The sequence below is a fragment of the Alligator sinensis genome, unplaced genomic scaffold (assembly GCF_000455745.1).
Source record: "Alligator sinensis unplaced genomic scaffold, ASM45574v1 scaffold391_1, whole genome shotgun sequence".
NCBI lineage: Eukaryota > Metazoa > Chordata > Crocodylia > Alligatoridae > Alligator > Alligator sinensis.
Window position 1 is genome coordinate 1,208,988 of NW_005841889.1, and position 22,227 is coordinate 1,231,214.

At 43.2% G+C, this 22,227-nt stretch overlaps 1 protein-coding gene across 1 annotated transcript in view; it reads right to left on the reverse strand.

The window, feature by feature from the left end:
- Positions 1 to 22,227, reverse strand: part of CACNA2D3 (calcium voltage-gated channel auxiliary subunit alpha2delta 3) — an 889,480-nt gene that overhangs the window by 392,319 nt on the left and 474,934 nt on the right. The window contains exon 11 of the mRNA XM_025197140.1: positions 14,897 to 15,010. Within this exon, the coding sequence (XP_025052925.1) occupies positions 14,897 to 15,010 (114 nt within the window). The remainder of the gene's footprint in view (positions 1 to 14,896; positions 15,011 to 22,227) is intronic.

The window sequence follows — 22,227 nt, forward strand, 5'->3', positions numbered from 1 at the left end:
AAATTGGGTGATTGTTGCTGCTTTCCCCTCTTTCTCCGTTACTGCCTTGCATATCATCCTTATATATTTCACATAGATGAACAATCCCAAATTGGGCAGCCCCCATTTTCCCATCTCTGTTGCTCTATACAGTTCAGACCTAGCCAACCTTTCTCTTTTGGCATTCCAGAAGAACATACATATTTCCCTCTGTGCTTCAACTATCTGCCACCACATTGGCAGGAATACAATTCCAATATATAGAAAACTCAGCAGTAGCACAGCCTTAACCTTTATATGATCCCATGGGGTAACTTCCTACCCCAGATGCATATTTTGTGCAGTATCTTAAAGTTAATTAATTCTAAACAAGTTACCCCAATGCATTAACATGGGCTTGGGGTAAGTTCCCAGGTGTAAGTTGTTACCTCATATGGAAAAAACATATTCACAGTACCCAGGTCATTGAAAAAACTGTTTCATCCCTGGTACAAGACGGGAAGGAATATTGTGGGTGACAATTTCTTCACAAGTACTGACCTGACAAAAAGACTACTACAGCAGGACTTGACTTATGTGGGTACAATTTGGAAAAACAAAGTCAAAATCCCAAAGTAAAGGCAAGCAAATTGAAGAAGGGAAACTTTTTCATCTATTTTTGCTTTTGATGGTGAACTCACCCTAATTTCCTATGTTCCAAAGAAGTTCAAAGTTGTGCTGTTGCTGTCAAGCATGCACCATGACCTGTCTGTGGGTGGACAGTAAAGAAAGTCAGACATCAGTCTTTAATACAATAAAACAAGGGTGGGGTGGATAATCTTGACTACTTAGTATGTATGACCACCTGCAGACAGAAAATCAACAGGTGGCCAATGACACTATTTTTTAATACGCTGGATGTGGCTGCCATTACCAGTCTCATCATTTGGCTAGGCCACAATGCAAACTGGAAGCAAAGATCACATTTAAAAGGATGGCGCTTTTTTGCGGGAGCTTGGAGAACAGTTGATCGGTGGACAAATAAAACAAAGAATGATGGATACATGTAATCTGTCTAAGTCAAGTCTGGTTTGACTGCCCTAAATTACAAATTGCCAGAACACACCCCAGTAGAACCTTCTGCAAGCATGAGTGGACGTTATGCCTTTTGTCCAAGGACAGACGATTGCAAAACCAGGAAATGATGCAAAGATTGTAAGCAATTTGCTTGTGTACACCACAGTACATCACTGCTGCTTTGTGAGCAATGCAATATTTAGTTAAAATAGTTAGGAAATGTTTTTCATTCATGTTTTGAAACTCTAAAAAAAGATTAAATTTTTTTCATAGTTCTAGTTAAATAATATTTTAGGTTCAAATAATCATGAATACTCTTCAAACAATCTGTATGTTTAATAAATAGTTTTTAGTATATTTATACTCTTGTCACTGGTTCCATTTTGTTCATGTGGGTGGGGTAACAAGTTACCCCATGAGAAAAACGGATATGATTTCGTGAGAATGGATGAGGGTTAAATGCCACCACTTTTCCAGCAAAAGGTAGTGTCCTTCCAGACCAAAACCAAAGTATTTCCTATTGGTTTGCCATCACCTTTTCTCAGGCTGTATTACCTTTCCCTTAGATGTCCATTGGGATCCATAGCACTCTGATTTCTCTCTCTCTTATTTGAAGGCCCAACTTCTCCAAGTCCCTCCAGTTCCCCACTTACATTATGGTGTTTTTTGATGCATTTAATTACGCCCCCATCACTTCTCCATAGTCTGATGTATATTTTAGCACCCTTTCCATCAAAAGTCTATCTCTAACTACTACATTTATATCATCCACGTATAGTATGCATTTTACCACTCTCCATCCCAGTGTCTTTACTCTGCTTATGACCTTGTCTTCTCTTTTCTTTCTCCTTCCTAAGCAACTGAGCATCATCAAGTCCTTCCATGTCACTATGCATGGAAGAGTGCAGTTCGATGGGTCATGTTTGTAAGAATTTGAATCCAAGAGTGGGGTCAAACAGGTCTGTGTTCTAGCTGCAATGCTTTTTGGGATTTTCCTCTCTGTCATACTCAAATATGCATTCAGTGGTTGTTCAGAAGGAGTATACCTTCAGCCCAGATCTGATAGGAAACTCTTGAACCTTGCTCTTCTCAAAGCAAAAACAAAAACCTAAGAAGTTTCTGTCTGTGAAATGCTCTCTGCCAATAACACAGCAATTGTTAATCATTCAGAAGCTAGACTGCAAAGTCTCATGGATCACCTTTCTCGTGCTTGTGATTATTTCAGTCTTTCCATTAGCCTAAAGAAGACAGTAGACAAAGGTCAACAAGTTGCCTCCCCCCCCCGCCCCCCCGAATTAGAATAAATGATGAAAGCCTGGAAGTGGTTGAAAAAAATCACTTACTTGGGCTCCACTGTTTCAGAAAATCTTGGCTTGGAAGCTGAAATTACCACTTGCATTGGAAAGGCAAGCAACACCATAGCTAAACTTCAAAAGAGAGTTTGAAAAACAGAACACTATCACCAAAGATGTCCATCTACAGCACTTGCTTGCTTAGCTCTCTATTGTATGGCAGCAAAACGTGGGCTTCCTTATACCAGGTAAGAAAGAAAACTGAAGATTTTCCATCTTCAATGTCTCTGCTGTATCCTGGGCATAACATGGCATGACAAAATCTCCAACTCTGCTCTTCTGGAATGGGCCAAGATACCCAGTATGTTTGTGCTCATGAGACAGAGATGCCTCTGTTGGTTAGGGCATGTGAACTGTATGAGTGATGGCTGAATCCCCCAGGACATACTCTGCAGTGAGCTGACCACTAGCAGACAACAACTTGGATGCCCCAAACTCCAAACTGTGAATGTCTGAAAGAAAAACATTCATGAGCTGTGCATGGGTGGCCAGTGATGGGAATCAACTGCTTTGGGCCACTGCAAGTGGAAAGTCGCCATGAAGCAGGGCCTACATCACTTTGAGATAGAGAGGGTCAATGAGGAGCTAGAGAAGAGGCATCAGAGGCAGGCAAGACAAAACAGTACTGGGCATGCTAGTGCAAGCTCAACTGAGTTTGTATGTGCAACTTGCCAGAAGGTCTGTGTGTTGTGCATCAGAGTCCTCAGCCACTGAAGAAGCTGTGGTTGTATCTGGTAACCTACCAAGGGTACAATCCCCATGGCCTCTCAAGACCGATGGCTGCCAACAAATGAACAGTTCTATCCCACACACAAATAGCAGTGGCAACAGGAGACACCTTTGTCTCATCCCTGTATTCATTTCAAAGGCCCCGTTTAGGTGCCCATTAATTTGGGCTTGACTCTCCACTTCTCTATACAAAAACCTTATCCAACATATACGTTTCTCTGGGAATCCCATTTTCTTAGCACCCTGAACATGTAGTCATGATCCACCCTGTCATATGCTTTTTCTAAATTTTGGTTTGCTAGAACTGTGTTTGTTTTCCTTTCTTGGATGTGGGACTGTGCATCTCTGAACACTCTGATGGCTTCAGAGATCCTTCAACCTGTTATGGCCCATACTTAGTCTTCATGTATTATCTTCTAGAGGTTTTTCCTCATCCTCAAAGCCAGCATCTTGGCCATTAATATACAGTCCATATTAAGGAGTAATCAGTCCACAGCTTTTCAGAAGTTCCTTCTGCCCTTTTTTGAAGAGTAAGATTACAACACCTCTTCTAAAGTCTTTCCCTGCCTCTCCTGTTTTTGCTATTTCCTCAAAAACTTCCACTATATCCTTCCCTACCCCTGCCCAAAACTTCTCATAAAATTCAATAGGCAGTACAGCTGCTCCTGGTGATTTTCCTCTTTTAGAGGTTATTAAACATTCCTCTACTTTCTTTAAACTTATCTTCTCTCCCATCTTCTCTTCTTCCTCCTCTTCTACTTCCTCTCCAATCTCTTCCAAGAAATACTTCATCATTTTCTTATCTGTTTCCTTCTGCTAGTATAGCTCTTCATAAAATCTTCTTGTCACCTCTAATACCTCCTCCTGCTTTTCCACCTGGGCACCAACATCTTCTTCCTGCACTGCTTTAAATTCTCCTTTTGCCACCTTCACTCTGGCCAAAAAGTATAATGACCACTCTTCATTTTCTCCCACCCAGGATGTTATGCTAAGAACATTTTCCCTCTTGTCTTTCTTTTAAATCAAGTTCCTAACTCTTGCCTTGTTTCTTTTAGCTTTTCTTGTACCTGTCTTCCTTCTGCAGCTTCCTTTAGCAGCTCTTGCATCTTTCTTTGCAGCTTTCTTAGCCCTTTCTTTTCCCTGTGCATCTTCAGCCTTCCTTCCTGAATAATTCTCCTGACTTTCTTCACTGCCATCCACCATTCTCTGGTACTCCCATAATATTTCTTCAGTGTTCACTGCCCCTCATACTATTCTTGTGTGTGGTTGACGTCTCTTCACCTTGTAAACAACTGTACATTTAACTGCCCCAGTCCTTTGCTTCTCATGGGACTCTTATCAAGCTCATTTCTACCTTTAGCATCCGGTGATCGCTAAAAGCCACATGTATGATAGGGCTGTTTGAAACACCATTGTTTTGTTTCAACGTCCACTTTGCCATTTCAAAGGGACAGTGTTTTGTTTCATCATTTCATTTTGAAGCACTGTCCCATTTCATTTCATCAAAACTGTTTTACTGTTTCGACTCGTTTCAACGTTTTGCCCATAGGCTATAATGGGGAATCATGAAAATGCCTAAAACACTGTCATTTCTTGCCTGATTCTGATGCAAATTGCAGGGATGGTAGCCCCTTCTGAGGGCACGAAGCCTGCCAAGTTTCAAGGAGATAGGGAGAGCACAGCGCTGGCTCTGCCCGCCTCCCACCACCAGGCTGAGCTCCATGGGGCTGGTGGAGCTGATCAGAGCACAGACTGGTGGCGGGAAACAAGCATAGCTGGCGCTGTGCTCTGATTGGCTCCACCAGCTCCACAGAGCTTAGCCCGATGGTGGGAGGTGGGGAGAGCCAGGGATGTGCTCCCCACTGGACTGAGCTACATGGGGCTGCGGAGCAACTCGGAGTGCAGCACCGGCTCTCCCCTGCCTCCCACCACTGAGCTGCTTTGAAAACTTTCGAAAAGTTTCAAGTGCCCTCATTTTTTTTTGAAGCTGTTTTAATGCTTTTTGTTTTGTTTTGATTTCATTGTTTCGAACTCGAAACGCAACATAACAGTTTCAAAACATAACACTCGGCGAAATTTTGCACAGCCCTAATGTATGGCTTATTTCTTCCCTATCTCTATTTCTTTTGATACAAACACTAAGTTAATTCTCAATTGCCTCTTTCCACAGGGGTCTGTTCTAGTGAAAACTTTCTCCCCTGCCCACATATCTCTTGGGCTAGGGACAGACATTCAAAAAACCTGAGCCTGAATTGATTCACTCTTTGCAGGTTAGTCTAACCTGGCTAGGCTAAATCAGTTTTATAACTGGACAGACATCCCAGAAATGCAGGCCTGCAGTGGCTCAGGCTAGAAGCCGGGGGGCACTAGAGCAGCCCTCTCTCGTTTCCACAACATGGAGCTAAGGGGATCATGGCCAGGCTCCAGCAGGATGCTGTGATTAACCCAGCAGGGAATTGATAACAGTGTTTATCTCCCAACTAAGAAAATAACAGAGGGACATTTCAAACTACTTGTTGATTCAGCCGGTTGATTCCACCTGTTGCTTCAGCACAGACCACAGCCAGCATGTGGTCTGTTAGCTAATACACAGACAACTCCTCACCAAGGCAGAGGGAAAGGTGGAATTTCTGCTTAGCAGGGAGTGGTCGGAAGGGACCTCAATAGATCATCGAGCCCGACCCCCTGCATAGGCAGGAAAGAGGGCGGGGTTCCTGCATAGGCAGTAAAGAGTGCTGGGTCTAGATGACCCCAGCCAGATGCCCATCTAACTTCCTCTTGAAGACCCCCAGGGTAGGGAAGAACACCACCTCCCTTGGGAGCCCATTCCAGATTTTGGCCACTTTAACTGTGAAGAAGTTCCTCCTAATGTCCAGTATAAATCAATTAAGTCTGATACTACATTCAACCAGATTTATCTCAAACCGACTTCAGCCATTCTCAAACTGGTTTATGTGCACTGAGCATCTGTCCTGTTACAGGTTTAAACCAGTTTCTGAACACTTAAACTGGTTTATGTGTAAGCTCTGTCCCTAGCCTTACTGACTCTTCTTTTACTATATTTGTTTACAGTCTGGATGAACTTTCAAAAGTTCCACTTCCTCCTTCCCCTGTTGTGCAACCTTTTGGATTATACAATTGATATCTCTTCCTATCATGTGACATCTCTGTAACACGTCGGGGGTCCAGGGGAGCTGTGATGCCCCCTGGTGGCTCCATGGCCATGCCTTGCACCACCCCTAGGGTGCTCTCCCTGTCTTTCTTGCCACGTGTTGATGGCTAATAAAGAGGGAGGCTGCCCACTGGATCTTTGCTAGGCTTTGGTCCCACTGATCTTGGGCCCCCCCTGGCTGAGCCTCTGTAATCTCAGGCCCCTGGCTGAGCCTTTACATTCTCAGGCCCCCTGGCTGGGCCTCTATAGTCTACTGTGCCCGGCTGGGCACCCAAAGCCTTATGGGCTAATTTCATGGCTCCGTAACCTCTCCTTTACCATGCCCCATGCCTCATGGGTGTTACCAGTACAATGTTGCTTTGTTGGGGCCTCAGCCTCCTTGGCCTCTGCCCCTTCAATGTAGAGTGGGCCAGCCTAGGCCCACTCTATAGGACATAGCTTCAAGGCACTAGCTTCCCTTGTCCGTTGGCAAGTTACCGAGCCCCTGGTTTCTGTATACTGGGCCCCTGGCCCTTCTGCGTGTGCACCCTTGCTGGCACTGGGCCCTTGGTCCCTCTGTTTATGTGCTCTCACTGGTGCTGGGCCCCTGGCCCCTCTGTGGCTCACTTAGCTGTCAAGTCTTAAGCCTGCCCCTGGTCGATCAAATGCCACCCTGAACACCAATGGGGCCTCCACCTTCCCTACAGCCTCTTCCACAAACCATCGGTGAACATAACATAAATACAAGCCTCTGGGCTATAACAAAAATAATAACATGCAGCATCCTTCTGCCTCTTTTAGAATATAAGCCTCTACTTAACCCAGTATCCCAGCTTCTGTGAGCAAGAGCTCCTTCTCTGGTGGCAACCAGGGACAGACTGCCCCGGGTAGCTCCCCTGGTGCTGCCTGCATCCGGTAATCTGACCAAATTACCAAATTAGCTGGTCGCCCTGGCAACCTGCAGCTGCGACACACTGCCTGCCTGCAGAGATCCATTTCTAGGCTGCTTCCCTCCGTAAGTAACAGAAAGCCTGGGGCTCTCTATTACAGTCTCCCTCCAGCCACATAAACTGCTAGCTTTCTAAGGAGCACATTCCTTCCCTCTCTCTCTCTAGTGGTGCATATAAATTGAAAATTTCTAATTCTGTTCTCCCAACTGATAGTATCTTTCATTGCAATCTGCCCACTGATGATTCCTACCTGCCTTCCTCTCAGCTCTGGATTCTTGAATAATATTGCTACCCCTGCTACTTTGTCCTCATTTGTCTCTGACCACCAAGATAGTCCCCATCTGCACATTTTCTCAAAGCATTTATAATCCCTCTCCTCTGTCATACCACATTCTTGTAGGCAAATTATGTTTGCCCTTATAAGGATTGACACTGGTTCAATCTGTTCCCATCTGTTCCTTAAAATACTCCTGATGTTAAGTGAAACTATCGTCAATGCTATTTATGCTTGTTTTAAAATGAGTGTGCCTGTCCCTTTAAGATTCATCTGTGTATGCTTTGAGCTGAGTGTGCCTGTCCCTTTAAGATTCATCTGTGTATGCTTTGAGCTGAGTGCCCCTGTCCCTTTAAGGTTCATCTGAGCCACTGCTCAGGGTGGTCAACTCCTCCCAGTCCTTCATTTGTATTCCTGTAACCTTTGCAAGCTGCCAGATCCCTTTCACATTATCAAGGCTTCTGCCTCTCACCTCCCTGCCACTTCCAGGCTTCTGGTCTCCACTCCGGGCTGGAGTCCAGAGGTGTTAGTGGCAGGAAACTGCTCTCCAGCTTTTCTTCTCTGTCGCCTCCCTCATCAGGTTTCCTCTTCCTACTCCTTTTCATGCGTTTTATTTCTTTTCTCAGACTGTCTCTCTTGTTCTTTCTTTTGCTCCAGCTCCACTTCTGTTGTCTGCAGGGTGTCTTCTCTCTTTCCCACCCCCTGTCCATGTCTGAGCTATTTGCTGTTCCCACCTTCACTTCCATTCTGCTCCTACCTCCTCCTGTGCTGCCTCAATCACTGAATTTTTGCTCCGTTCCTTCTCTGTTTCACCCTCCTGAAGAGTTTCTTCCACATTTCTACCTCAGTGTCCAACCCCGCCTCTCCTCAACTCTTCTCTGGGTTTTGCTGTTCCTCAGGGGGTCTGATTATATTTACAAAAGGCTTGGGGCACCTACAATACAAGCGTCCCTATCCCTTACAAACAGTGCATTTTAGGAACTCCTGGCACTTTGTTGCTCTGGGCCCTGTCCCTTCACATCTGTAGCACACTGTAAGGGGATAGTGTGCAGACAGATGCCCCACCTTTCCTCATTTGCTGCACCATTTTGTTTGCTTGTGGTATATTATAAAACCCCACTGTCCCCCATTCTGGATCACTGATGGGAAGTGCAGATCCCCATCTGGACTTCACTCATCTGCTTGTAACACTATTTATGCCCTCGAAGAACCTGTCCAGATACCACATTTGTCTCGTACTTTCTCTACCAACATTACCCTTTGGACATACTTTTCCATCCATCTTTCTGTCTTCTGTCTCTAGTAATTCCATGTATATTCAAACTATAATCAATCTATTATGACCTTTTCTCTGCTATGAACTTTATTTTTTAAAATTCCTCCCTCCCACATTCCTCTGCATATTTCTTCCAAAAGTTTTCATACCCTTCTCCATCCCAAAAAGTCAATTCCCAAGTCTTTCAGTTTAAGAAAGCTATCAGGCTGGTGAGATGCTCTCCTGCACCTGCAAAATCTCAAACGGTACCTTTTCCAGGAAAACACCTCTGTTCATCAATCCTGTCTGCCTCCCATTGCCAGTTAAAGTTGTCTTTATCTACAGCCTCCACTCCTCTCTTGCTTCACTTGATGCCTCTTTTTCCTACCATGCCTCTCCTGATGGGGCAGCTTGCCATCATGTTCCTGCTGTCCTCTGTTTCTTGCCTAAGTTACCTTTTTCCTGCTGCTCTCGCTCTGTCATCACTCGCACCATTGCCACCTCCACTGTTGATCCTGTCACCTTCTTTCTTCCTTTCTTCTCCACCTTTGTACACTCAACATCTGTCTCAAGTTCTTCATTTCTACTCTACAATCTTTTTTCCACCTCAAGCTTATTTGCCAAAATAGCCATTGTTTTGAACTTTACATCTCCCTCCTCCACTCTTTACACCCTGACACTCTGTCAATTCCTTTCACTGCTTTAAGGCATTAATAAGGCTTTCAATGATGCTGGAAACCTACCACAAGTATAGGTCAGCAAAACCCATCTGAATAAGGTATATGGTATTGACCAATGAGCTCAGTGCCCCTCAGTGCCTACTCTTTTTAAAGTCATGGTGAGCCACTACATTGAATCCATTTTGACTGTCTTCACTCCAACAGCTGAACTGGATCTCTATTTCCCATTTCCAGTGATTCCTGTTTCTTTACCAGCCTTAAATGTCTCCAAACAAACCAAATAGGGTCCCAAACAGTTCACTCAGAACCCCTCTGTCGCTCCCTCTCTTACCCTGTAGTATATGATTAGTATGGCCAACACCCTTCAGGAGGTGGAGCCAGATAAGGTAGCCCTACACCTCTTCTATACATACATTTTTGGAGCACCTCAGGACTTGTGATAATAACACCTGGTTCCAGTCATGAGGAGGCTAATTAACACATGGATCCTTTGTAGGGGCCTATCTGGAGTACACATACACATACTAAGCAGTGCTGAGCTGTGGGATCACCCTGGCTTGAAATACTATTGACTCTACTGGGGCCCAGCCCAATGAACTATATGGTAAATCATGAGCCTTCCACTTTGAACTAATATTGTGCACAGTGCGCACTTTTACAAAAGATGCTAACTGAACAGTAGCCTAACTAAAAAAGTAGGCACTGGTGCTACTGTGCAGTAATGCTGGTTATCGTGCATTAATTTAGTACTTGTTTATATACATACTAAATTAATGCACAGTAACTACAGCACATTAATGAAAGTGTAGAGGTGCTTTGTTTGTAATACATATAAGTAAAGAAGTGCCATTCAGAAGGATGTATATAGAGTACCCACACCAAAACTTGCAGCCATTAAAAAAAGGTACATCAATTCTGCATGAACTAAGTCAATGTCTACTAGACGCGGATAACTACAGGTAAGTCTATTTCAAAATCAGTGTTTTCAAATTTGCCCCTCACATCCACATGCTCAGGGAGAGCTAAGTCTGACAGTAAGGAGAGGGGGAAGTTGCTGTAGTGGGAAGAAGATGACAAGGGAGCTATCTGAACCCCCAGATTTATTTCCCCTGCTATAGCAATGAGAGGGGGAAAAAATTCAAGGAAAACTTCCATGTATTAGATTCTATGCCTGGAAAATTACAACAAATGTATACATTTTCCATATATATATATATAGTCTAATTATGTGTGGGGGGGGGGGCATTTTATATCCAGGGTTGCCTTATATTTGTAAATATAGTAATTTTTGTCCATTTAGAGAGGGGAAACATCATCTGAGCCATGTTATAAGAAAAGACAAATGTAGAATATTCAAACTGCTAGCACACAAATTACATTCCCACACAGTACTGCATTGTTCCCATCATTATTAGGTGAATTATTTCAGTGAACAAATACACTCAAGGAAGTCAAATCTTGCTTGTAGATAACTTGGAAACAAAAAAAATTGGTAAAAATGTTGTTTTTGAAAAATTATTAATTCTTTATTCAGCTTTAATAGAAAAAAAAAATCATATGTATTCAACATACTGTTTTTTAAAAGCCTGCTAACTCTGTATCCAAAAAGTTGGGAAACTCAAAAATCAAAGGCCACATTCTATTCTAGCTTTTCTTGTATACAGCCTGAAGATGCTTCCTGAAATATAACACTGGATAGTAAAAACATTCTTGTTATATGTCAACAAAAATTAGTAATTGCTGACTGAGCTATGACTCATTGAATTATATGAATTACCTATACAAATACAAATTTTGACATGGGATGGGATTTCTTTAATGCAATCCATTTCATAATCTGGACTTTTAGGGACACTGTGACATGAAGCAGCAAGGTGACTGGGGCCACAAATCAGTGCCAAGCAATTAGCAAATGTTGACTTTTCCATTATTTTTTCTAAGCAGAATAAATCTCTTCAGAAAACTTACTGATCTTCTTACATATGTAAATGAAATCTTACTTATGCATTTTTTAACCATTTACTATGTACTTGCAGGCCAGATCCCGATGTGCAGGCATGTGTGGTTTGTAGCGCTGAAAACCTCTTTTTGGCACCACAAACCACACATGTTGCATTTCAAACTGTACCCTGTGCTGCTAAATCTGCTACAGGGATTTCCTGGTAGCAAGAAAACCCTGAGAAAAAAAGTGGCACAAAGCATGCCGAAGTGCTGTGTGCTGGGACAAATGCGGAGACGGGGGAGCAGGCAGCGCAGGCTGGATGCTCTCCTGTCTCCATGTGCCTCAGCGGGAGGACTCTGTTGTGGAGTCGCTGCACTGAGGCACATGGAGCCCCCATCTTGAGGCACACCATGACCCAGCTAGCTGTGGAGCAGCTGGTTGGGGCATAGTGTGCCTTGAGATGGGGGAGCAGGCAGCCTGGGCTGGCTGCCCCACTGCCTCCACATGTCTTCGTGCAAGGCCTCCATTGCAGAGCCCCCCTACTGAGTCAGGTGGAAGCCCTATCTCAAGGCATCCTGTGCCCCAGCCAACCAGGGAGCTGGGGCACAGGGTACCACAGCACAGGGGCTCCACAGCACACAGAGATGGGGGAGCAAGGAGCCTTGGGCTTCCTACTCCCCCATCTTGAGGCACACTACACTGCAGCCAGCTGCTCCACAAATAAAAGTGCTGGATAAGGGGCTGGATAATGTCTGACCTAGGGTGTGATGATTAGAGTATTATGCAGGTCGGTCTGACAGACCCATATTCAAATGCTCAGTTAGCTATGCTGGGTGCAGTGGGCCTCAAGACAGGGGCTCCTGGGCTGCCTTCTCCCCCATCTCCATGTGCCACTCCCCGGCTGGATGGGGTGGCTCAGGGCACTTCAGGTTGCCTCAGTGTGCACGGGCACAGGATGCCAGATAGCTCTGCACTGAGATGCCCTGTGCCCCAGCCAAGGCCAGCCTGCAGCACATGAAGCAGCAGGACAATGTGTCCTGCTGCAAATTCCATGAACAGGGGCATGCACTGCAGCACAGATTTGTGCTGCTACTATTTGTGCTGCTGCAAACACATGCCCTTGCTCATGTGGACACAGCTGCAAAAGCACAGAAGTGATTAACTTTTATGGATAAAATTACATAAAGGATTGAGTAAGGTCTCTGAAGAGGGAAATAGGTTTTTAGATGCTGTTACAGTCATTATTGTATATTCTCAAAATAAAAAGCTCTTCACCAGCAAGAAATGGCATAGATTTTTGTCAGTTTTTAGCACATGAAATGACACTAATTAACATAATGTTTCCAAGAATGTGTGTGTAGAAGAACAGGCAAAACAGTAAGAAAGTCATCCAATTTTCCATTCTTTCTCATTCCCTAATTACTTATAGATGAGGTCGAGTTCACATTAAGAAAAGGAAAAATGTGTAGAAAATAAATGAGATGTAACAAATAAAATACATTTGACTAAAATATATAAGCCAACATTTAGTTATATTAAGTCCTTTCATAACTGTTGACGCCCCACATCTCACTCTCACATTAATCAACCATGGGTGATGTTTTATTCTTTCCTGGTCATCTAAGTGTCCAGATTTGGTCACTTACATTGTTGTCTAAGTGCCAAAATTGACATTTATCCACAGACTGAATTCTATTCTTGGGTATTTGCCAAGAAAGTGTGAACCACTGCATATATGTACCTAGGCTGAACATATGCGATAGCAACAAAGTGAGAGAGAAAGCACTCTTTTCTTTTCTCCAGTAGATCAGTGGCTAGTGTACTCATGTAGGAAGCCAAAAGCCCTGGGTTCTGGGCCCCTCTCACCCAGAGGGCATTTGAATATGGGTCTGTCTGACCTCCTTGCATAAAGCATGCTAATCATCCCACCATATGTCAGCCATTATCCAGTCACTTATCCAGCACCACTTTTGAAGTTGACCTCCTGGGTAGCCATAAGAGGGGCTTATGTAGAAGATGTGTGGAGCCAGAAGGAAAAAAGCTAGCCAGAGGGTGTGTGGATCTGTACGGTAGCTGTGGACCCAGAAGGGGGAGAGGGTGTGGATTCTAGCTGGGGCTCTGGTTCCCAATGAAACAGAAGCTTCCCTCCTGTATGGCCCTCTATTAATTTATTTTCAGTGATTATATGGTAGTGGTTCAGCTTCAAAACGAGCACTGGAGAAAGGGCTGAATAATGCCTGACCTGCCTCATGATAGTTGGAGTACTTTCCAGGCTCAAAGCCCCTCTGGGGAAGAGGGGTTTGGACCCCAGGACCTTCAGCTTCCCAGGTAAAAGCCCTAACCACTGAGATATTGGGGAGAAAAGGAAAATACCTTTTTTGGTTTCCTTTTTGGTTCCTAGTTCCAGCAGTCATGGGTTTTGACTAACTCAACTTCTTGATGTCTTACACTGCACATACCCAATTATTCAGTCATCTATATTAACAGGAACAGAACACCCACACATTTTTTGCACTTATATGACCAAAAACACCATGTAGACCACCAAACCTGGATGCTTAGATGACTAGGAAAGGAAAAGAATGTCACCCTGCATGCTTAAATAGTAGTTAAAGTTGTGATGTTATTGTTTAGCAAGTCCATAAAGCCATGGAGATATCAAAATACAGAATGTGGGGAAAATAAAATTATTAATCTTTGAAAGTAATAACTTTATTATATGAGATTCTTTTCCAACAAGGAAATGCAAAAAGTGCTTGTCATATCCTCTACCAAAAACATATAATATGATACACTAGCTCTATTCATATCTGCTATAAATTGCTAATCCCATCCTTCACTCTGTCACTTAAAATTAAAATATTAAAGGGACGTATTGTTTATTACTTCACCTGTAAATGTCACTTGTGCAACCAGATCCACAACTGGCAGCATGTAACTTTTAAAAGCAGCAATCTAGTCTTGTATTATCCATAAGCATTTCAGCAGAAAGCAAAGATAAATATTGCATTTTTATTTTTAACTTTAAATAAGCTTTATATAATGTTAAAAATATAACCCAGAGAAAATTGTTTCTTTACCATCTTCTTATCCTTAAAAATTAATTAATACAATAAAATGTTATCTTAGGGGTAGGTAACCCCCAGCATGTGTGCCAGAGTGTTGAATGCAAAGGCACATTGCTTGGCAATCACGCCTTGGGCAAGGGGCCGGGGCTGCACTGCCACAACAAGGATTCGGCCGCTCATGACTCCCCCGCCATCTGCCCCTGGCATGCCAACATCTTACAGGTTAAGGTTGTGGGTATTTTTGGCACTCTGTCTAAAAAAACATTGCCGACCTCTGTGCTCTCTCTATCCCTACACAATGCCATTTACATTTTTGTTTTTTGAGGGGTTTTTTGTCATTAGAAAAACATCCAGCAACCAAAATAATCTCTAAACCACTGGACAGATCTTTAGGTAATTTTGCATTAATCATGGATAAAGAAACTTGGGTTTTTCATCAAAGAGCATCTACTACACTTACCTTTCTGTCTGGCCAATTATACTTTGCAAATATTGTATCATATGTGTCCACAGCTCCATCAGTAATCAGCATTATGGCCTGGCTGCAAATGCTTCCTTGTCCTGTGTGATTGAACTGTGAACAGAAACAAACTAATTTAAATACCAGGTATTTCTGTTAGGTAAATATGTAGATTTGATGGAGAAGTTTGACTGTGCCCAATCAGACAGGTAAAAGATAATTCCACTTTTTCTATCTTTTATCATACATGGTATGCACCTATCATATTGTGATTTGTTATCTGTATAATATAAAAGACAGCTATTATTTAACTCCTGAGAGGGTTCTAAGATAAATTAGAAGATATACATTTATTAATATAGCATTTCCCCAAGGATAAACTGTATGTGAAGCCCATATGGGATCTACTCCTCCCCTTGTACAGGTGAGTTGTACTGTGGAATACTGTGGGGGTGGGGAGCTAGGGTTCTTTTAAAATATACTTCAAATAAGGCCAGGCTGCATAGAAATAATAAGAAATAATAAGATGAAGTACTGTGATCCACATCCAGATTACATATGGGCTTTACATGTAGCTTTTTCATTTATGTATGTATCTATCCATACTATACATTCATATATCGATATCCATATATCTCTATCAATATGTATCTATATATTGATATATGCATACATACACACATGCACACACACCACAGTAGACATCAGCTGTTCAAGAGAAGAGTACTTTCCATAAGAAGTCTTTGTATTACATATTTTACTGTGGAAGAATTTAGTATTTATTTATGCATATCTTCAAATTTATCAAGCTGTTCTACCATTCTCACTGGATAAATAATAAATAAGTGATGTGTCTACTATTGTACAAACACAGAGGATAGTGCCACAAGTGCCTCACAAAACATCAATCAGGGTATCCACTGGAATTTATGAGAAAGTATCAATAGTCCCATTTTACAAATGAGAAAATGGCATAAACAAATAAGAACTGAGTTGCCCAAGATTACAGATTAAGTTAGTAGTTGAGCCAAGGGCTGAAATCAGATAATTCAAGTCCATGTCTGGTGCTTTAACTAAAAAGTCAGCCTTCCTGTCCAAAAAAATCCTTACTTCATCATGCTATAGGGATGTTCCAACTTGTCCACATATCCTTTTTATTTATCTAGGAAAACTTACCACAAAGAAAACAAAGTAAGCAAATCATTGCTTAAATGCTCTGAACACAGGAGGAAAACACTCCAGAAACCAATAACTTGCAATACTGATCACGAATGCTTGCTCCATTATCTAGACTGGTGCTCTGACCTGACTGTGAGGGCCAAAACCACCCTTTTTTCCCTCTCCCCACTATTCAGAAGTCCCAGTCTGGTCTCAGTTTGCTGTGGACAAAGATTCCTTCACCCTCCTCTCAGCTCCCTTACCGTGCTGAGCCGGGTCAGGATCTGGTGGATTTCTGACTGGCTCTAGGTTTTCTCACCCAACCTAAGGCATAGTCTGATAGTATTGCTTGGAGCTATAGCCATTCTAAATCTGGCTCTCTATAAAAGCCTGCCTCCCTTTCATTCCTTTAAAACTGCTCTTGCCAAGATCTCCAGTGACCCTTATCCTACAAAAAAGCTCCAAACCACTTCTTTATCCTCATTTCTTTGATCTGTCAGCTATATGTGACAGTCAGTAAAGTTCTTATTAAAATCTCTTGGCTTCCATGATCCTACTTTTTCTTGATTCTTCTCCTAGTTTTTTAATAATGGTTCAGCCTATCTTTTAGAGGACTCTCCTTATACTCTCTCTGGGCTTTTTGTTGGGATCCACCAGCACTCCATCATTATTTCTTTTCTTCTCCCTCTATAGCAGGGGTGGGCAAAATGGCAGATCCAACCAGTGGCTGGACTCTATTTCCCAGTAGCCCCTGCTCGCAAGGCTGGGGCCGGTTTACATGGAGACCCCAGCAGCAGCTGCACTGTGAAAGCAGGAGGCCAGGGTTTCCATGGAGATGGGCTGGGATTTTGCAGCAGTGACAGCATGGTCCAGAGCCAGGGCAGAGCCATGATCTGCAGCCTGCATGCCCTGGGCAGGGACATGCAGGCAGCAGGTCATGACTCTGCCCTGGCTTCTTGCAGCAGTGACAGCATGGTCTGGAGCTTGGACAGAGCTGCAATTTGATGCCTGCATGCCCCTACCCAGGGTCTGCAGATCACAGCTCTGCCCTGGCTCTGGACCATGCTGTCACCACTGCAAGATCCCAACCTAGCTCTGTAGCAGCTCCCTGCCCTGCCATCTGCCCAGCCAGAAGGGATAACACTATGGGGGGCTTGGGAGGGATCTATAGCCACCCCAAAATTCCCCATAGCCCCTGTACCTACCCCTCCCAGCAACAGTGTTACCACCACTACTGCTGCTGTGCACCCTGCACAGGTGGTGGAAGTTGAGCCTGCCCCACTCCTGCCCACAGCACAGCGCCCTCTCGGCACCCCCACCAAGAAGAGGCTGGCACCACTGCTGCCTGCCAGCACTGCTGGAACCGTTCTCCATGGAAAATCCATCCCCAAGTTATTACAGCGTGGCTGCTGCTGGGGTCTCGATGGAAACCAACCCCAGCCACATGGGCAGGACCTGCTGGGAAATAGAGTTCACTGCCTGCCAGATCCGCCCATGGGCCAGACTTTGCCCACCTGTACTCAATAGCACCCTCTTGGTTTTGTCATCCATCCCCACAAATTAAATTGCCATCACCATGCTGGTAATTCACCAATCTAGCTTTCTACTACTTTCTAGCTTTTTACTGCTTTCTATCTTCTTGTGTCCAAACTAAATTGTTGACCAGTATTTTTGACATTTCTATATAGATATCTGCAGAGTTTTTTAATCTTTTCAGCCTTCCTTGCTACCTCCTTTCGGGGCAACACCAAGGTCCTATCAGGCACTCAACCTCATGACTTGGACATCATTTTCAAGTTAGACCTGACTTCCAGTCTTCACATCCAAGCTATATCTAAATCTTGCAAAAACTTGCAAATTCTTTTTGACCTCTACATTACAGCCCTTCCTCTTAATTCAGGTAAAATTTACCTTTTAGACTCTCTTCCATCTCATATCTTGATTATTCCAACATCCTTCTTCTGTCCTTGACAAGTGCCCTGATCATATCTATTCCAAAATGCAGCTGTAAAGATCATTTGGCCATGTTACTCTTCTCTTTACAGCTCTCCTCTAGCTCCCTCTTTCTCTGTCCCATTAAGTATAAGCTATTTGTCTTCATTTTGAAGGCCTAGTGATGCCAGCTCCAATTGCGCACTTGTTTATTTTCTGTAGAGTTATACTTCGACTTACGTAGCCCACTCATGCTATAAAGGAGTTCCCCATAACTATCCTCCAAACTACATCATATGCTCTTTCAAAACATTCCTCATAAGTCTCCTCCTTCTCAATTGCTACACAAAATTTCATAATGGTTAGGTCACTGATGTAGTGAGACCACTGCCTATCATTCTGACAAACATTCTCTTCTTGTGTGTTTGTATTTTCCTATTTGGTTGTATCCATCTGTCATCTCTTGTCTTAGATTTTGAGCTCTCTGCGGTAAGGACTTGGAAGTGGCTCACTTACCCTACTGCCTTAGGAGTCAGCTCTAGTTTCAGATTCTCAGACCAATTTATTCTACACAAAGCAATCTTGCTTTCAGAATGAACAGAAGAAACAAATTCCAAAACCCACTGCCTTCTATCAGACATTGACAGAGACAATTTTAGTTCTGGCCTTCTCCCAGCCATAGCAGCAGCTTCCCTTCTCCTCCTCCTTTACTCCCTACTGGAGTTCTTAAGTCTCTTTGTGGTTCCACCTTCATTAGCAGGTTATCATGTCCATCTGGCCCCCAGCCTCCCAGCCAGTCATACTATCATCTGCCAACTGTCTGCAGCTGGATTCCAAGCCTGTGATAGCCATACATATTCTTACAGGTCTGTTTTTTTGTCTTTATACTGCATAGCAGAGTAGGGTCCTTAATAAAGATTAACAGCTACTTCTACAGTTGCTGACATTCAGAAACATTGTTCAGTTCACATTCAACATTAAAATTTGTGATTTACTGGAAGACTGTCCTCCTCGTACTGAGGGACCACCACTGCTACCAACATCAGTTCAAGTGGACAGAGGCCACTGTAACAGTTGATATATAGGATTTTGGGGGGAAATTACCGGAGGACAGCCACAAGTATCACCTACTGAAGTTAATGATGTAACACATTTGGTTTGGTATATCTAGTCAAAATATATACCTGAAAAGCAGATACCCCCTGCCCAAGTTAAAGGAAGTTCACTTTCTACACAGCGTATAGATAGATGATATCACATAAAATATGCAATCTGTGGATGATTCTCACTGGCACTTTATTTTGTTTCTCAAATTGAGTTTGAATGCGAGTATGGGTTTAATTCTCTATTTATTTCCAATCTTATTTACTCTTTAATGAACCTCCAAGATCCTATTCCATATGCCCAAGGGAAAAAGTACTTATGGTGTTCAGCAAGCTGACACTGAATGCTCTGTGTAATCCTGAGGTCAGGCTATTTGTGTTGAAGCCACAGAACAGTTGTGCTTTCTATTTCTATCCAATGCCTCCAGAAGTGTGCATTGTAAGCAGATTTGGAAGTGAAATGATGGTGCTTGAGTTAGTGAAAAAATGGGCTGTCCCCATTTAGGAACCTCTACAGTTACTTCAAGGGGCTTTACATCAGTCCTTGGGTCACCAGGAAATAAAATTCTGAGTCCTTCCAACATCACTACAAACAGCTGTGGCATCCCGTAGTTCCTACCCTTGTGTAGCTGTAATTCCTAAATTTTAGGCCTCTCTATTCCAGTCCTGTTTATCAGTGAAAGGGGCAAGATTTTTTTCCATTAGAATGACCTTAGAGTTATCATTATCCCCATATCCAGTCAGCTACTTGGCCAAAGATTCTGCACATTGACCATTCTCTTTTAATTATCTGAGCTAAATTAGATAGGAAGAGGAAAGATATTATGAAAGACATGGCAACTGGCAGAGCTGGGATATCTTCACATATTTATTTTAACACATTACTTTACTCCATTGCATGCACATTATTCTACATAGTTATCTGTTGTTGGAGTATTTTGAAGAATTTGATTGAATTCACCTGCTTTGATGAGCAATATCTTCTCACATTTGTCTAGAACTTTATTTTTATTGAATAGCAAAAGTGATGAAAGTGTTTTCCATAATAATAACAATGACAAGGGACTTATGATGAACTACAATTAACTCAGTGATTCATCAGTTAGAAGTGAAAATTTCAATACATCCTGACATTTAGAGCATTCGGTTGTGATTAACAGTCTTTGAAATGTCACAGAATTTTATTTAATTGGCTATGAATTTTTTTAAAGGTAATCACTGCAAAGATCACATTCATCGCCAAAAGAGATAATTGCGGTTGTCACATGATATAGTAGATGCTAACTACTGTACCAAGCACTTCTGTATTCTTGCAGCAACTAATGAACACTGCATAAATCAATGGTTGGAAAAAACTTGCAAGTGGATTTTAAATGTGCTTTTCAAAGACATTATTATCAATAACTTCAAGTCTTAACAATCTAGGCAAATACTGAAACTGAAATGCAGGTAATTGCAAGAAAAAATTAACTGAGTTTAATTAGTGTAACCTCTGAACCAGTCGAAAACCCAGAATCTCAATAGACTGTTTATAAGAGAAAAAAGGAGGCTTTTTTGTATGTCTAAGACACCTTTAGCTATCATGTACTGTAATTCATGAGATTAGATATTTGGCACTTAAAAATCAAATACTGTAGATGAAGTAAACAAAAATTAAAGGTATTCTTTTAAAGAAGATAATGCGGCATTCAAGTGGATTAAGCTGTTTAAAAAGAAAATTATAAATATATGCAAGTAAGAGAAATATTAAAAAATTATAAATATTGAAATCATATTGGGCTAAAATGAATTAAATTATTATGAACTTTGCCTTTATAAAAGAAATGGAGGCAGACATTACTTCATCTTGGTGTAGTCTGATGCATGTGGCATGGTTCATGACTGCCTTTGCAAATGAAAGATGCTCACTCATCATGGCTATAATTCAACAGAACATGATTTCACTTTATTTTCACTGCTATCTGCCTAGGTTTTTATACTGCATTCATCACTGTGATGTCATGGTGCCTTACATGTTGTTTTTTTTTTAATCCCTAAGATTGCAGGTTATCACAACCACATTGTGGCAGAGCACTGATGGTGCCTGCCACTTTAAGGTTAGTCAGCAAACCTGGCAGGTGAGGCGGGCCCTCATTAGAGCAGCCTGCTACTTGAGAGGTGGGCAAGTGATGCCAATAAAAAGCCTTATATTACTGCCAGGCAGGAAGCTGGCTAAAGGTGCCGGGGCTGGGTTCGTGCCCCAGCTCAGGCAGAGGGCTGCAGTCTAGGAGTTACATCAGGGGAACTGAAGGAGTTACAGCACACGGACTTCAGCTCCTGGGGATGGAGGAGGTTCCAGGGGATCACCAGAGGTTCCCTAGCCTGACTGGGATGGAGACAGTGGGGTTATGTGACCAGGACCCCAGAGAGCACCCTGTGGACATGGAGAGAGTGAGGCCTGGCCAGCTGGGGCAGCAGGCTACCAGATGAATTAGAATAGGCCTATGGAGCTTGGAGGCTGGATGCATGAGCAGAACAGTACCAGGCAAAAGGGGTACCAGGAGAGTGCTGAGGGTGAAGAACATAAGGGAGTTTAGGCCCTGGAATTGGTGTAAGGGTACATGGCTCTGAGAGTAAGGCCCAGAGTGAGTGAGAGGGTAGGTGGCCAGGGAGGCAGTGTACCACCTTGACTGGCCCAGGCTGAGGAAGGGCCAAAGGGCAAAGGTGCCTACCGCGAGGGGTGGGCCAGTGCCATAGAGGGCCTGGCACTATGACTGGATGGAAAGAGAGGCCAGGCCTAGACAGGCAAAGGTCCTTCAAGTAGGGGACCACTGGTGAGAGGTGAAGGGGGCGAGTAGAACCACCTGAAAGTCTGGATGCAAGGGACTGGGCATATGGCTGAATGGGGACTACGGTGAGCCCAATGGAGAAGTAGGGCCCAGAGAAAAGAAGTGTCCCAGATGGGAGGAGATGTACCCCGAGGGAGAGCTCTACAACAGGGCAGGGTGATCTGCCACCAGTTCTGGGTAAGACCTGAAAACTGCACCCTGCTGGGGTTGGTTGGTGCGGTAGGACTGCTGGTGGTGGGATAGCCCCCAGGAAATGCCACATTTGTGCCTCCCTAGTGAAAGGTGAAGATGGAGTGCTGGAAAGCCTCAG